The following is an 18,423-nucleotide window of genomic DNA, read 5'->3' on the forward strand; positions in this document are numbered from 1 at the left end:
ATATTTTTTTGTTAAGTAAGAAGATGACTTGTTTTCTAAGATTATGAAACTAGTAAAGATAATACAGCAATATTAATTCCTATAATGTGATGAGCATAGATTGAGATTTAAACTGATTGTCATAACAGAAAAAAACAATACAACTTTTTTTATTTTGTTTATTTGTTTTAGTCAACATGAATCCACCTCATTCTTCTGTTAGAATATATATGACTAAAACAATGTTACAGTTTCAGTTTTCCTTTAGATACACTACAGTATTTCTGTGAGACCATTAATTGTATCATTTAGTATTTTTCTCATTGTATTTCTTTAGGTTCTGACAGCCTGAAAGATGAGATGGAAATGGTGGAGCAGTTTGTGAAAGAATTCAAACATCGATATAGTGGACCGCACAAACACTTGCCAGCATTTGAAAAAGATACATTGGAAAATATCTTGCGCAAAGCCAAAAATTGCTCCCCAAGAGAGGTAAGCTGTTTGTTTTTCCTTCATACTCTTAAGTATTGTTATATTCAGCTAGTTTTAGTCTGCAGGACCACAGCTACATTCACAATGTCCTGTATCAGAATATGTCTAGGTTTCTTCCAACTGATGCTCACACTTTGTCTTTCATCACCAGGTCATATGTTTTATCCGTATAGTGTCTGTATTTTTATTGAAGAATTTTTTTTCAGACATCTCTTCCTTAACTTTTTTGTGTCATTACAAGTACTTTGTATTATATCTTAACAAACTAGTGTTCCACAACTTAGACAATTTTTATTTTATCCATCACTTACATCTTCCCAGTGAATTCTCTTGCTATTGTCAAAATATATCTCAATTAGTTCAATGTTTTACACACGAGGCATTTTTTTTTTTTCTTCAATTAAAACCAGGAGTCTTAACTTGAACTATGCATACCCATACAGGATGCCAAACATCAAACTTGGGTATGAAAGATGGCAGCCATTTCAAAGAACTAACACAGTCACTAATAAATAAGTGTCAATGTATACTGCAGTCATACTTCAACTAAAGGATATTTGCATTTTTATTGAGTAAATTTGCTTTTTATCTAGCTTTGTTTAATTACTCAAATTTTGATGGGAGGCACTAAAAGTGTTTTAAGATATCATGGGATTCTGGAATTGAAATATTAGAATCACTACTGCCTTAGAAATTTTTATAATTTTCTTGTGAATTAGGTATTTGGCTGCTCAAATGTAGGGTGACATGTACTCATACATCAAGGACTTGAGATGAGGTGGTCATGTACTCTTGTGCCATAAATGCTCAGATGATACTAACTGAACAATATTTCTGATGCATTCTTTTCATGATAAGTTCTCACATCTCATTTGTGATGAGTGCATGCCAGAAAAAAATGGTCATAGTAGAACACATACATTTCTCAGGCTACTTGTATACAAGACACTTGATTGTGACAATTGTGAAAGAAATAGTAAGCAATGATTGGCAGAGTAATTTTCTCCATCACACCACTGTGACAAGCCACTGTTACCAGAAAGACAATTATTTAAAATGGGCGATGATGCATAAGCCACTTCTAGAATGCACCATCACCATGCTAACAGCTGTCTTTACTCAATATTTACATAATTGAATTTACTCTTGTTAACAGTTTTTTGAACATATGTTCAGTGTTCAGTTGTGGAAAGCAGTCATTTCCTATCCATCCCCACCCTAAATGGAAAAATGCAAATTTTAAATGAAAATGATGATGATAATGTTCAGTGAAAACAAGATGGGTCTTGTGTGAAGGAACCCTATTCTTCCTCTCAACAGTATCTTTAGAGAATTCTACTCAATTACTCAAATGGACAAGACAATAGACATTTTGGCTCTGTATCATCCTTACTAGAAGAAAGAACCTATCAAACTGCAGTACAGGTAACTCTTGATTTACGCATGTTTGATTTACGTGTTTTTGTTAATACGCGACCAAAAAAATATTATAATCGATTAAATTAGCGTGATCGGTTTGCTTATACATGATTTGGCTCAACCGCATTTCCAAACTAAGCGCCTGTGACGCAGTGAGTGTTATATTTACATATTCTTTGTTTTGTTGTTTTCTCTTATTATGTTTTGCTTTCTCTTATTATTTCTTACTTTTCCCTTTACTTTAAATACACTTCTATTATTTAGAATGGTAAATAATAAAAAAACATGTTAATTTAGCCAAATAAATAGAGTACAGTAAGTCCTCATTATACGGTAGTTCTTTATCCGGTAAATTCACAGTTACTGTATTTAGAAATTACTACCCTTGATTCGATATATGGTAAGAAAAATTCACAGATACGGTATCCCCTCATGTCATCCGAGAGGGCCTAGCGCGGGGGAGCAGGGGTGATGATGTCATCCATGCCACACCTTCCCGCCACTCACAGTACTAACTTTAACTTGACCACCCTTGGAGCCTGTTATCTTTTCCCCCTCCTCCCCCTTTTTTTTTTTAACTGCATTACATATTACATGCATTACTAATTAGATGAATAAATGGAATATTAAAGGGTCTATTGTAAGCACAAATATATTCATAATAATTATGGCATAATACAAAGAAAAATTAAGCTCACACCATTCATAATGTTAGCATAAATATTCAATATTTGTTATTGAATATAATCCACTTAATGATAACATAAACAACAAAGGAAAACAGGTAATATAGTCCTAGTGAAAAAATAAACTATGTACATATCATTCATGTGGTCAGTTTCATTAAGTTTCTGTTTTGATCCTTGCATGACTTATGTTTTTTTCTTATTTGTCTTAATGTTATTATTTAGATTCCTAATTATAAAGTACACAGATATTTTGTCAAAAAATGATATGACATCATCAGTGAAAACGAGTTGGGGCTGAAACTGAAGTAGGCTTATACCTAAATAACACTGGTAATGCTTTTGCTTCACAGGTAGGCTATATAGCACTATAAGCAGTACAGAGGCATACAATAATCATTTAGAAAATTCATCAATTTAACCTACCTTGAGGTAAATTAAGGGATAGAACTGCAGTATCTGTCAGTGGCATGTAACTCTTGGGTGTCTCAGTGCCTAAGAGGCGATGCTTTAAATCAATCTTGTAGTCAGAACTTGTAAAATGCATGGAACATATCACTGCATTGTCTACATTGAATATATCACCTCGGGAACAAGCTTGAAACCACTGCTGTCTGCGATTTTTTTTCTTGGGAAACTTGAAATACTTAATGCCTAAACTTGCTGTTTTTCTTTTCATGTTATTGCATCCATACACTGAGCAATTGTTCGGCATGATTACTTGTTTGGAGCACTGTGGAGAGTTTGATGAACACTCCAGCTAGCCCAGTGTCCACAAGCAATATGTAAACAACAGGAAACCTCAGGCGTCAGGCCAAAGTGCCTGAACGTCCCGTCAAAAGTCAGCTATCAGTGAGCACTGAGCTGGGGTGGCGCGGGAAGTGTGACGTGGCTGACGTCACAACAACAATCAGTCTTTTCCCACATTTCCCATTGAACACAAGTGAAATCCTTACGTGTGTTTTTTGTGGATATTATCATGACGCACATAATGGCCCCAAAACTTTACTTCTGTCACAGACACCTGTTTTTCATACAAAATATAGCAGTTCCACTGCTCCACATAACTTTTCGCCGAGAAACCGCCCACTTTAACGCTACGCCTGGCAGCGCAGCGCTCATTGCTGCCGCCAGCACACTGCGTGGACAACCAGTCAGTTATTTCTCGGTGCGCGAGTAGACCTGCGTTTCCGCCGCTGCTTCCTTTCTTCCTCGCCTTTTTTTTCCACCTTCTTTTTCCTCCTGTTTCTTTGGAGGAAGATTCTAGTAATGTTCCTGTGTCTCCGGGGCGGTCTGTTCCCGTCCTGGAGGGTGTTTTGGCCAGCCATTTGGACGCTCCTGCCTGTCCTTCTGCAGTGTTTACGTCTCCTTCGCCACAGCCTACGAGGCGGATTTGCTCTAGGCCTGACTGTTCCAGGGTCTTGGGTAGTGTCCTCTACGATCCTCATTCGGTCTGTATCAAGTGCAGGGAGTTCTGCAGCCTAGGTAAGAGGTGTGATGAGTGTTCTGGCTGGAGCAAGGATAAGATTCTTACCGCCTACAAGTATCACTGCGGGTTGAGGCGCAAGTGGGAGGCTAAAGCTAACTTAAAGGGTAAGTCTAAGGGCTCTCTTACCCGGTCTGGTATCAGCAGTGACACGAGCCATATGTCTGGGGATTCTAGCTCTCAGGTCTCCTCTGCTGGTTCTGTTGGAGGTGTTGCCCTTCAGGCAGGCAGTGTAATTTCTCAGGATGAGCTCACTGCTGATGATTCAGCTTCTCAGCAGGGGTCTAAGCCTCCAGTCTCTATAGATCTTTCCCTGTTTTTGGAATCCTGGCAGGAGCAACTCCTTGCTTCTGTTGACAGCCTGGTGTCTTCACGGTTGGGAGAGTTACATAACCCTGTGTCTTCCCTGTCTACTGACCCACCTTTTTCAGCTCTCCCCTCGTCCTCGGACAGAGACCTGATGAAGTTCAGTGTCCTGCCCCCCCAGAGTCCTGACGCAAAAAGGTGTGTGCAGTCACATCAAGTCAGGGGGCCAGGGGGGCTTGAGGTGGCTTCCAAGTGTTCTCATCCTCCTAAGGATGATGCTAGAGGGATCAAGAAGTCCCGCCCCACCTCAGTGGTGACCGGTGTCCTGGCTCCTTCCCAGGCCCGGTCGGTGGGGGGGGGACAGGGAGAGGGTGGACCAGTGCACTGCTCCTGGCCCCTCCCCCAAGGCCCAGGGTGAGGGCCCAGGCAAGGGTGATGCTCTGCCCCTTCGCCTACCAGGTGGCTTGCCCACGCCCTTTCCACGGGCTGCCACCTATGTCCTTTCGGCCGCTAGGGGCTCAGAGTCAGCCGACCCCCCTACGTCCTACCAAACCCACTGTCTTACGCCAGAGAGGCGCCAGGACCTCCCCTTCCCTCGAGGTGTGCGCTTCCCCTCTGAGGTCTCCGCTCCTGGAGGCACCCCCCGGACTGCCTGTCTCCGGGGTAGTGACCTTCTCCTCATGGATATCACTGATAGACAGGTACTCCTGGGTTCCCCCCGGCCTTCTTGTTCGGGGTGGCAGGGCCCGGCCTCCTTGTCTCCAGGTCCTGCCCCGTCCCTCCACATCCCCGGGGGGCTGGAGGATGATGAGACCCACCCCCATCGGCCTCCATGTACCATCGCATGATGGATTACATCAATTCAGTGTTTGAGGACGCGAGGGGCCAAAGGCTTGAGCAAGAGGGTCCTCTCGAGCTGGTGCACCTGAGTCACAGGGAGGGCCGATTCTCCTCGCTAGGGCTCAACCCCTCTAGTTTTTCAAGGAGCAAGCCAACAATGCTTACCTGAAGGCCAATGACAGGAAGCTGGCTTCTCTTGGGTATCCTTCAGGCAGGTTTGCCAGGATGTACGCAGTATTGGACCAGGAAGGCTCAGGGAAGGCTACTGCCGTTAACCAGGACTTGCACCATGCCTTGAACTCGGGCTCCCGTGAGCCGAGGGTTATCTGTGACCAGCAGGAGGTCGCCAGGATGGAGGGAGTGGTTGGTCGTTCTCTGGACGCACTCAACTACTCTTTTTGGTGCTTAGGTGCCCTTCACCTACTGATGGTACCACATCTCCCCTCACACCTGTTGGATTTAGAGGGACAGCTCTTTAACCTGTAAACTGCGCCAGATATCTTAAGATGCTCTTTGACCAACTGCGCCAGACATCTTAAGATGACAGGTTTTCTGAGCTGCATTTCAAAAGTTCCCGCACAGCCACCGTAAAATCCAATGAATATCATGTGGCAATGTCATCCCTCTTTCGCTCCATATAGGCATTATTATCTCAGTCAGCCTTAGGCAGTCATGAAAGGCGGTAATTCATCATCATCTTCCAATGCTGGCCAGCCTCATGGCTCCCACATTCATGGCCATGGGGGAGGCAGAAGATGTCGTAAAAAGAAGGAGATAGTAAAAAGAAAGCTTGCACTAGGCCCTGATGATGTAGATTATTTACAGCAATCAACTTCTGGTTCTGTGAGAAAGCCCAAGAGATGCCGTAAACAGCCTCCTGCCTCTCAAGGTCACGAGCGCGCTGCCGCTCCCTCACTGCCCGGCAAAGCGCGTAATATGCCATTGACACCATCAAAATTTTTACAATTGATTGAAGATTCTGAGGAATCACTCTCATCAGTGGAGGTATAGGAGAAGAATCAACAGATGAGCTGAGTGAGGGAGAGATGTCAGCTGATCAGACACTTCCCAAAGAACTTCAGCCAGCCATCACTGCCACACAATGTATTTTTTTTCATTTTTTGTTTCACTTTTCAGTGCTCTAGTTGTCTCCTTTGAGTTTCATAAGATCAAAGATAGTTTTCAAGCAAGTTGATTTTTTGCCATTTTTTGCGCACCCTGCAGCTGTCCTGAAATCATAATTGCGCAGTTTAAGGGTTAAGGCTGTTCGTATGGCCTTGAATGACATCTGCCGTGATTCTACTTACGTCAATGCCAATCTTCGGGCCTGGAGAAGGGAGTCCTACATTGCCCACCTCAGACCCACCTTCTCTCAGGTGGAGAAGGGCATCCTTAGACGGTCCCCCATCTTTTCTCCTCTCCTCTTTCATGAGGCCAAGCTGCAGGAGGCATTCCAGTCTTCCAAGAGTAATGCTTCCATGACTCTCCATGAGACTGGTCTCAGGGCCCTGGCTCATCCACGTCCGGCCACCGGTATTCCCTTGGTGGAGCGCGGTTCTCATCTTCCTGCCCCCTCAGCCTCGAGGCCTCCGGCTGCTCCTCCCCGGCGAACACAAGTTTGCCCTTGTCCTGGGAATCCTCGGGGTGGATCTTCCGGACCGCTCTCTGCCCACCCTAGTGGGCAGTCAGGAGGATGGAGGGGTAAGCCCTTTCAGAAATGACAGTCTTTCTCACCATGGGGTGGTGGGGGGCTGTCTGGTCCCTTTGCTGGGAAGGTTGGCTCAAGATCGGGGCAGAGGATTGGGTCCTCAGCATTCTGCGGGAAGGCTACCAGATCCCCTTCTCTTCCTCCCCCCACCCCTGACCACTCTCTTTGAGGATCACAGGGGTTATGCCCCAGGGTCGCCCAAGGGTCTCGCCCTCGCGATGGAGCTCCAGCGTCTCTGGACAAAAGGGGCTATAGAGGAAGCGCCTCCCTCCCCAGGTTTCTACAGCCATGTGTTTGTCGTTCCAAAGGCCACAGGCGGGTTCTGCCCCATCATCGACCTCTCCCTCCTCAACAAACGTCGTCACCACCAAATTCAAGATGGAGACTGTCCGGACGGTAATGTCGGCCATCCGACAGGACGACTGGATGGTGTCACTGGACCTTCAGGACGCATATCTTCAGGTGCCCATTCATCCCCACAGTCGTCAGTTCCTGTGCTTTGTGTGGAAGGGGTACCACTTTCAGTTTCGAGTTCTCTGCTTCGGTCTCTCCACTGCTCCGCAGGTTTTCACTCGTCTGATGGCTCCTGTCTTGGCGGAGTTCCATCGTCGGGGCTTCCGCATCCTTTGCTACCTCGACGATTGGTTGGTACTGGCCTCTTCAGCGGTAGAGGCTCGACACACCACAGCTTGTCTGCTCAGGCTCTGCTCGGACCTGGGCATCCGAGTAAATTGGGAGAAGTCATCCCTGACCCCTGCACAGGAGAAGACCTTCCTCGGGATGGTGATTCGCTCCCCTCTTTTGAGGGTTTTCCTGACCCAGGGGAGGATACAAGGCCTCCAGGATTTACTCCGCTTCTTCCTCAGTTGCCCGTCCCCCCCAGCGGAGCACTGGTTGAGACTTCTGGGGCACATGTCTTCCCTCATACATCTAGTGCCAGGATCCAGGAGGCGGACGTGTCTCCTGCAGATCCAACTGAACCAGCAATGGGACAGGTGGTCGATGCTAGACGACCATCCAGTCAGCTGGGACAGTGCTTCACGCTTCAAAACATAACAGCGTCACCAGCAGCTCATCTTCCCTACTTCAACTTACCACCAAAACGCCCTGCAATGTGGCGTAACGTTTCTAAGAAGACCAGGAAGTGTCTTACTCTTGAAGTGAAGCTGGGTATTATTCACAGACACGAGAGAGGCCAGAAAACTAATAGCATTGCTTGCCACCATCTACTGTCTACTATTTTCAAGTCAGCAGACTCTATTAAGAAGGCTGGTGAGACCGTATCTTCCTTGCAAATTAAAAGAACCACCTGAACTTGTGACTCTTCAATGGATAAAATGGAAAGCCTTGTGGAAATGTGGTACATAAGTTTTGTATGCAGTACCATGATGGGCACTTTGTTTACATTCCACAGGTTGCCGGTTAGTGTCTTTCCTGTTTCACTTTCCCTCCCTTCATAAATTATGTACATACATACATTAGTGTACATTATAATGACTTAAATTAAACTACCTAAATGTTTAACTTCATAATTTTTACTTTCATTAAACCTTTTACTGTACTATGATGCACTCTTGCTTTGCTTACTCTCAATGGAAGTTCAAATCAGGGGTTAAACTTGTGATAATCGGTTGCCTGTATATATATATATATATATATATATATATATATATATATATATATATATATATATATATATATATATATATATATATATATATGACTATTTTCATGTAATTTCATTTCTGTAGGGGTGACTTTTGACGTGCTGGAATGCATTCCGTATTATTACATGTTATAATGGATTCGGTATACAGTAATTTTGATTTGTGGTACGGTTTTCAGGAATGCATATGTACCGTATAACAAGGACTTACTGTATTTTGTACGAGTTTTTTTGGACCACATCCTGCATTCTCCCTATTATCTAATGTTTCTTATGAGAATTACAAGTTTGTTTTACGCAAATTTTTAAATCACATCTGTTGTGTAAATTGAGAGTTACCTGTATATACCAAATTGTCACTCCCACACTCATCCACACACTGTATACTATTTGTCCTATTAGCTCCTGGTGAAGAAAAGGATGACAATATATGAAAAAAAGGATTGGATTTTACCTTTTCTATTTTAATGCTTGTTGCTCTTTGAAACAATTAATTTGTGAATTAATGCAAAGTAAGCACACTGTAAAAATATACAAGAGAACAGGGTAATCTATAGAGCAGAAGTGCCTCAAGACTTTCATATTTTTGTTTAATGATTTCAGAAGAAGCCGCTTGCCATATACATGCATCATGACAGAAATGAGAATTTCAGCTCAGATGTACTTTGCTCCAATTGTGTTGCTGCATATTTGAATGGAAACTTTGTAGTGTGGGGATGGGACCTCACATCCAGCAAGCAGATACACAGGTACTTTCAGCTTATATTACTATTTTTTTTCATTATTGGGAGATATCTGACAAAACTAATTACTACCAAGGAGGTCTAACTATATGCACTGACATAGAGTAACAACTGTATTACCTCAAGAAAACTCAGGCAAAGCCATCCTAGCTTGAGCTCTTCAAGTTGAAGAAAAAATTGAAAACATAGAATAGGCAAAAATTCATATAACTAAAATATAGTATAAAAAATAGCAAAATGAAGCACATGTGATATTCACTAGCCTTGGAGTGTAGTCCCCCTCTAGAAAGGGGACCATAAATGTCCCAAGTTCAAACTGCTCTACTGGTATCAATTCTAAATGTTTTGATACCCTCCTTGACTTTTCTTCATTAACTAAAGCAACATTTGTGGCCTTGGATCTAATTTTCAATCTGTTGAACATCACCTCTCCTTAATTAAACCTCATCCTCTTTTCCTCTTGTCTGAGACAACTTACAGTAGCCCTTTTTTGTGTTCCTTCCTACTTCCTTTATACTTACTTTTCATTCCAAACCTGGATCTTGCATCTATGTGCCCTTTCTCTTGAATCTTTTCGAGTTTTCCATCATATGTCTACAACTCCAGAGTCACTCTAACTAAATTTATCAGTCCTCTCCACCTCTAATATAACTCCTTTGATTATGAGAAATTCCTTGACTCCTTAACTTCCGAAGTGGAACACATTCTGACTTTATTTTCTTTCTTTTACTGGGATCTCCATCCTTGGAGACTTCAGTGTTAACTACCAGCTTTGGCTTTTCTCACCCATCATTGATCATCCAAATGGATCAGCTTTCAACTTTGCTATCTTTAATAACATAGAGTAACTGGTGCATCACCCTGCTGTATTTGTGTCTGTCTTGGAGGTATGCTCAATATCCTTACTTTTCCTAACCTCTAATCCTTCTGCTTATTCTGTTACACTGTTACATTGGGGTCTGCCAATCATATTCTCATATCTGTATTTTGTCCTATCTCTCCAATCCCTCTTCAGAATCTGCCAAAGTGGAGGTACCTTTGGTGGTTTGCATCTGCCAGTTGGATGACCTGAGAAGTTATTAAGCTGATTTTCCTTGGAATTAGTACTGCTTTTGTGTCAGAAATCCATCTCTGTGTGCTGAGTGCATAACAGAGGTAGTGTCTGGCTTGGAAGCATACATTCCTCATTTTTTCTACCTAGATTTTCTAATCCTATGATAAATGAGGATTTAATATGGAATTTCATTTCTGAATATTTTTTGCTCATCCAGTGCTTGAGACCATGAGTTATCATTCTATGATGTTTATTTGCAAAAATGTAGTATTTTTTCCCCCAGGAAGCCATTTTTAAATGTCCCACACACTTGCATCATTGCCTGAGTCACGACAAAAATTATGTATCATCCATTGCTGGTTTGATTTTGATTTTATATGAATATTTTTCTCTCAATAAATTTCACCCTCTGGCATCCTTACCATCAGCAGAGGGTGTAGCTCACAGTCACTCAGAGGCTAGCACAGCCACTCAGCCAGTGTATGGCTAGAATTGGAGAGAGAAGGTTGTCACGTTTTTGGCTCTTTAATTTTCAGAACTATCATCCTTATAGGCTTGAATTGATGAGATTTAGAAACAGAAACTTCAATAAGAAGTTATAAAGCAGCTGTGATAATCTGCACATGTGATCTTAATGTGCTGCACTACTGCATGTCACGTTGGCCACCCTGAGGGCATGTCTTGCCCTGACTCCGGGCTACCTCACCCCACCACCAACACACTGCCTTTGTCTGGCTTTGCCTTGTTGTAAGTTGTCAAAATATTGGTTTCATGACTAGTTTACCATCACAACTATCCTATTATCATTATACAACACCTAAATAAAGATTGACTACACTATTTCAAGAAATTATTTTGACACATAGGTGTGAATTTGAACCAGACAAGTAATAAATAATTTCACAGAGTTCCTGTCTCACATCAGTGAGTCAAGATTCAGAGATTGACGTGACATTGGTGATTGTGCATCGTGACATCCTGACTTACGAGTGAATAATAGTTTCTAGAATAGCATTATCATCCTATCTTGCTCCAGGAAGTCACCATTGTATACACAATCATGTGTAAAAATTTTATGTCAATCAGATGATTACAAATATGAAAACAAGGATGAAATGAGACAAAAATCTTTAGGAGAGAATATCTCAAAATTAGGTTTTTTTTACACCAAAAAATTTCTCTAAATTGGTATAAACTCTGATCCACTTTTGTTTTGTATCATTTTAAAGAACAACTCAAATGCAAGGTGTTGTTTGAAATAGGTTTTTATAATATCAATAAAAATACAAGGTACAGGAAAGTGAAAAAAAATTGAAAAAAAAATAATAAAAATTTTCTTTAAAAAATAGAAAAACTTTCTCCAACAAAAGTTGCATATATGTTTAAAGTTTCTATGATGATTTTCTAAAGCAGTTAACTGAAAATAAAATTTTGAGAAAACAAAATATGAAAAAAAATTGCATTTTTTGTATCTCCAATACCATTCACCCAAACATAATGAAATTTATAAAATGACTTACATGCACATCCACAAACAACATACTATAGTTTCAAGTCAATTGGACTTACCGTAAATGAAATACGACCCATGCTAGGCTATTTTGGCATGCCCCTTAGCACAGTCTGTTCTCGTGCTATACAGGTATTTTTTGTTATATAATTCACCGTTATATAAATTTCATTTATGGTACAGTAGAATCTTGAGTTCCAAACAGCTCTGCTTGTGAGAAATCTGAGATACAATCTGTCATTTTGTCAAATTTTTGCTTTGACTTGTGAACTAAAACTTGAATTATGAGCTAGCTCCAAGTATGCTGCCACTATTTGGTGCAGTGGCACCCAGCATCCGACCCATTCAATTCACGTTCTTTTTTTTTTTTTTTTCCGCCATGGAAGTACAGGCAATTCCCGCTTGATAAATAGGTTACGCTCCTAAATAAATGTTCATTAAGCGAATTTTCGTTAAATGAACCAATTATAACAAGTTTAACCCCTGACTTGAACTTCCATTGAGAGTAAGCAAAGCAAGAGCACATCATAGTATAGTAAAAGACTTAATGAATGGAAAAAAATATGAAGTTAAACATTTAAGCAGTTTAAATTAAGACTATATTATTATAATGTACACTAATGTATGTATGTAAGTAACTTTATAATGTTGATAATCTTAAATTTATGAAGGGAGGGAGAGTGGAGGGGAAAGACACTAGTTGGCAACCTGTGGAATGTAAACAAAGGGTGCATCATTGTACCACATACAAAACTTATGTACTGTCCCACATTTACAAAAGGCTTTCCATTTTATCCATTGCAGAGTCACAAGTTCAGGTGGTTCTTTTAGCTTGCAAGGAAGATATGGTCTCTCCAGCCTTCTTAATAGAGTCTGCTGACTTGAAAATAGTAGAGACAGTACAGTATTACTCCGCTTAACGAACGTTTGTTTAACAAATTTCTGGTTTAATGTACTATATAAAGTTAGACCAAAAAGTCTGCACAACGTACAACCACATCCATTTTAGCGAATTTTCTGGGTTTGAATTTGCCAGGTGAGAGACCGAATGCGGTAGCTTCGCTGTGATTGGCTGGCTCCCCACCTCTGTCTTTAGCACTCCTGGAGCTGGATCCAAGATTCTTTAACAACGTCAGAGCAACCTCTTGCAGCAAAATGGCATCCATGAACGCTTGGAGGGACGGTGACAAGGTTGCTATCAGGTTGCTCTGAGGTTGCTGGGAACACCACCTCTGTAGGTGGTGTTACTGTCTTATATATGCATTTATGTTCACAAAACAACATTTCTATTAGCTTTTTACAAACCTTGCCCCCAAGAAAGGATTGTTTTGTAATGCATAAAGTGAAATCTTACATGGAATACCAAAAAATAAAGCGACTCGGCCGCTTCTTCTTCTTCTTGTGACCCTTTTGCTTGCATATTACTTTCATCATGATGTTTATGTTTCCACTCCTCTATTGCCTGCTATAATGGATATCATATCTTAGTATTCACATACGCTATTGCCATGAGGATAACCTCGACTGTGTGGCAGTGAGTGATAGTGAATTATTAATGAAATACTGCGGGATTTCATTAGTAATTCACTATCACTCAGTGCCATGGAGTCAAGGTTATCTTCGTGGCATGTGTGTATATGAATACTAAGATATGATATCCATTATAGCAGGCAATAGAGGAGTGAAAACATAAACATCATGATGAAAGTAACACGTAAGCAAAAGGGTCACAAGAAAAAGAAGTGGCCAAGTTGCCGCGAGTCTCCTAGTTCGTCTGTGGCTGATCTCATCTCTGCTTTGTTTTTTGGTATTCCATGTAAGATTTCACTTTATGCATTATAAAACAATCCTTTCTTGAGGGCAAGGTTTGTAAAAAGCTAATAGAAATGTTGTTTTGTGAACATAAATGCGAGAATGTGAGAGAATTTGTACGTAGCTCCTCTAACTTCCAATGACTCATATGACATCATAAAAGTAGTGGTACACTGGTGGCCCAATATGCTGCCAAACGTATATATAATTTTTTTTTTTAACCTATGTGGTATGTTGGGGACCAGCCCAGAACGCATCCCCCTGTATTTCCATTATTTCCTATGGGAAAATTACGTCCGCTTAACGAATTTTCGCTCTACGAACAGCTGTGGCACCCCCTATCCTGTTTGTTAAGTGGAGTATTACTGTAGATGGAATCAAGCCATGGTGGCGAGCAATGCTATTAGTTTTCTCGCCTCTCGTGTCTGTGAATAATATCCAGCTTCAGTTCGAGAGTAAGAGACTTCATGGTCTTCTAGGCGACATTGCAGGGCGTTTGGGTGGCATGTTGAGCGAGGGAAGACAAGCTACTGCTGACGCTGTTATTGTTTTGGACTAGGGGAGTGAGTGGTGCACGTTTTGTTCACGAGAGGCGCTGGTGTATTCAAAAGCCTGTCGGCTTGTGTGATACAGCGGGGCTTTCAAAATTGGAAAAAATTACCCGCATAAAATTTCGTTAAGGCGAGTTTGGTGTTCGTTAAACGAGCAGATGGTAGTAAAAGGAAATGTTTGTTGTAGCGAAATTTCGTTGTGTGAACCTTCGCTAAGCGGGGGTTGCCTGTATTTCATGTGTTGTGGTTTTTTTTGCATTTGAATAACTAGATTTTTGTCTAATCATTGGTCCTAAGTAAGTGGCACTATGTAATGACATATGCTAATTTCAGATATAAAACATTCTGAAAAGGAGGATGAAGCAAACCTCCTTGGACAGCTATTTTGTTAAATGCCCTGCAGAAAGAAGGAATTGAGAAAATTAAGTTAATGAAAGTGAAGTAAAGAAATGTAACAGCTAAGTTCAGCATTCAAGTGTAACATTAAGAGTGTGGCAATTAAGTCCAGAGATTAAGCAAGAATTTGTGACAAACAAAAATAACTGAAAAGGCTATCTCTGCTTACCTCCACCTTCACTTACCACCCCTCCACCCTGGGGGAATAATGTTGTAAATGAACCTCTCCTCTTGCCTTCTTAAAACTTCATTTATTCTATGAATAGTATTTATAGTGTTGTCAAAGAGCTCTTCTGCAATTAATTGAACAGCCAGTCCTGTGAGTGACTATTTTTGAGTGTCCACTCAGTCATATTTCATATTATCAATATGTTGCCAAGCTCTGTCAAAGCTCACTTAAGTGACAAACTCTTTCTTAAAACTCCTTTTTAATGTTTCTCAAGTGTAAACTGATCCTTTTGAAATAAGGGCCTGTAACCTCATAGCCAGTTCTCCACTCACTCTTAATTGTGTCATTTCCATTCATTCTGCACTTAAGGTGGAATGTGGCTCAACTTGTACAAAGAATACATTTAGCCTGCTAGCAGATTCCAAATAATGTAAATGTTAAAGTTCTAAAAATTTGGATGTCTCTAGCCTTAATTATTCACTTCAGCATTTCATTTTGAGGATTTGCCAAAATTTCTTCTAAACATTGATAGTTAATCTGATGTTCTTACAAGGATTACCTCATTTCATTAATTTCATCATGATCAAAATTGCATTTTTTCCAAATTTGTCTTCACTGTTGGTAGTTTAATTTTGACTGTCAAAGAAAAAATGGCTATTATTGGAGGTACAGAGAAGGAAACAAAAGTTAGTACCTAATCAGTGTTATTTGTTTTTGGTATTTAGGGGTCAGGCCTCTGAGAGGGTCGAATCCCATCAGGTAGTGTACATTCCTTGGTTGAAATTGAACTCAGAGCTAGGAAGTCACATTCCTTCCCCCTAGATATATGGCCAAAAAAGAAAAAGAAAAAAATAGCTATCCACTCTTTCTCTCCCTCCTTATGGCCTGAATTGCCCTGGCATGGAACTAGAAGATTGTTAAATCATCTACCAAGCCAAGTCATTCCAACACATCTTGTAGCTTCTGATCACAGTGAGAATTTTCCTAGTCTCGCATCTGGTGAATGGAATATGCACACCTCTATCTCCTCATCCTCTGTGCCTGAATTTGGCCATGTCTCTGGGATTTGTCTGGAGCCTACCAAAGCCACATAAAATTTAACCATCTGTATACACAGATTGACCAGTGACCCAACTACCAGTGTCAAAAAAAAAAAAGAAAAAAAAAGTCACTGACGATTCCACTGCTTAGCTGCCAATTTATAGTGGTCTAAGGCAAAGAGGCCAGCAGTGGTGTGATATATACAGATGGTAGAACAGTATCCCACAGGACCAACCTCAGGGACAGGGGCATGGACTCAAAGACTTTCTGGTGTTATCACATTTATTTTCCCAAAATGCACTTCACCATGACACAACTGCAATTCAGAACACCTACAGTCACACAATAAATTCCTTAACTCATTATATCCAAAGTGCCACACATTCTATTGCACACCCTTTTTAAACCTGTTAGGGTCTCTGGTTGAAGTAGGTGAAATTGACCTTTGCCCACCAGACACCCAAAACTAATCCTAACTTAAGATCATTACATTTGAAATAGTTTACAGGCACTGGAATCCTCTGATGAAACAACATATGTTACTCATTTACACGCGCTTCACCAGGGTTTTGCAGTTCCATATTTATACAGACTTGTCCTAAGCATGTACTAAGGCTTGATGAGAGGGTTGATACCAGCTTGGTAGATGATTAATGGCAGACATTTTGTTAAGGTCATTCTCCTCAGGAAGGAACTGACCTACCACCTAGTGGTGATCCAAGCAAGTCACATGCTTAGAGTTGGAATGTGAATCCAAATGGGGTTCAGAACTCCTTCATGAAGCAGTACATACTGTTTGAGTTATTACAGGTGGATGTTGAAAAAGCAATGGGGCCAGACTGAGTGTCAGGATGGACACTGAGAATGTAGAGAACAGCTAGTAGAACCAATTTGGGATGTGATCTACAGCTCTTTAATGAAAGATTAACTACCAAGTGAATGAAAAAGAGCAAATATAATGCCTATATACTATAAAGGAGGAAAAAAGAATAGTGTTGTGGGAAAGATCTGTAGAATGATAATCAAAGAAAAATGGGTGGAATATATGGAGGAAAATGAAATTGTAAAGAACTCCCAGTTTGGATTTAGCAAAGAAAGATCATGTATACAGTATATTCCGGAATATAAGATGACTGTATATAAGATAACCCCAAAATTTTTAAGGAGAAATTTAGATTTTGAACTATTACTGGTGTAGAAGACAATCTCCCTAACAGTGGAGAGTACATCACTGATGAGCTGCAACATGAAGGGCTTACTTGATGGTTGGTTGGTTCCCTCATGGCAAAATTCACAACCCGTGTTGTGCACAGTTCCTTGTGTTTCTTATCTCTGAAATGACAGGAATATGCATTACTTTTTCCTTTTGATGACTACAGTACTAGTCACCACAGGTTTATTGCTGGTACCTCACTGGGGCATGGGGAGCTGCAATATGGCCGTTGCCTTACTAACACTGTCTCTAGTTTTAAAATACAGCCTCCCTTGATTTATTTAATCCAATCTATTTAATCTGACAATTAATACACACACAAGTACCTTATAATATTAGGAGTGAAAGGAATTAAAAAGTGAAAGCCATGATTGGATTAACATACACAGTATCTACAGATGTCATGGTTTCTCATGACCTAATCAGTAACTGGTGATTATTATTATGGCATGGCTAGGTGCGCCAACACGTGACACTGTCAGTAAACATTCGACATCCTTACAGGGTAGCTCATCCTGTCTTGGAGCCAATAAATTGTGTATAATATTGACCTTTGCTAACTTGGACTGATAGGGGAAAAGGTTGGTTTGAGAAACGCAAATGTTCAACTGAAATGAATCCCCCCTGCCAGAGAGAGAGAGAGAGAGAGAGAGAGAGAGAGAGAGAGAGAGAGAGAGAGAGAGAGAGAGAGAGAGAGAAAGCATTTCAGCTTGGACTTTGGGGGGACGATGCAGGATTTATTTTGGGATTATTGTCTCTCTGAAACCTTCAGTCCCTATTGTACCAAATGATGTAGTTTATTTTTTGATAATTGAATACCTTTCCCATCAGAAAACCATTTTTAAATGTCTCATGCAGTCACACCATAGTATGACTCACACCCTAAAAAAATTATGTATCACTTAATGCTTTTGTCTATGCAAAGAAAATATGTATTAAATGAATATTTTCTCGATAAATTTCAACCTTCGGTGTGTCTCGCTCTCTTTCTCATTGACTCGGTATGTGGCCAGGTGTCAAGAGGGGTCATGCTTCATTTAGCTTTTTTTTTCAGAACTCCTTACAGGCATAAATTGACAAGGATTATAATCAGAAATTTCAAGAATAGAATGTAACAAGAAATAAACGTATAATTGCGAGACAGCTGTGGCTGACCGCTAGACCTTGAAGCCTCACCTTACCTTTGTCATGCATGTTATTTCCCTCTCTGAGACCCTCACCTCATCCTTTGCCTCTCTGCCATGCTTATTTATCTTCTCTCTCTATATCATAAGACTGCTATGATCTCTTCAAACTTCTTTTTTCTCACTACCTTCATTATCACAACTATACATCATATAACTCTCACAATA

The 18,423-nt window shown here is 40.8% G+C and overlaps 1 protein-coding gene across 2 annotated transcripts in view; it reads left to right on the plus strand.

Annotated features, from left to right (window-relative positions):
- Positions 1 to 18,423, plus strand: part of LOC123498659 (ankyrin repeat domain-containing protein 50-like) — a 256,664-nt gene that overhangs the window by 11,131 nt on the left and 227,110 nt on the right. Inside the window, exons 2-3 of one of the 2 annotated variants that reach the window (XM_045245976.1) lie at positions 317 to 471; positions 9,189 to 9,331. In XM_045245976.1, the coding sequence (XP_045101911.1) occupies positions 317 to 471; positions 9,189 to 9,331 (298 nt within the window). Of the gene's footprint in view, positions 1 to 316; positions 472 to 9,185; positions 9,332 to 18,423 lie in introns of both variants that reach the window. The other variant, XM_045245975.1, reaches the window with a different exon arrangement.

Source organism: Portunus trituberculatus, chromosome 48, assembly GCF_017591435.1.
Source record: "Portunus trituberculatus isolate SZX2019 chromosome 48, ASM1759143v1, whole genome shotgun sequence".
Classification (NCBI taxonomy): Eukaryota; Metazoa; Arthropoda; class Malacostraca; order Decapoda; family Portunidae; genus Portunus; species Portunus trituberculatus.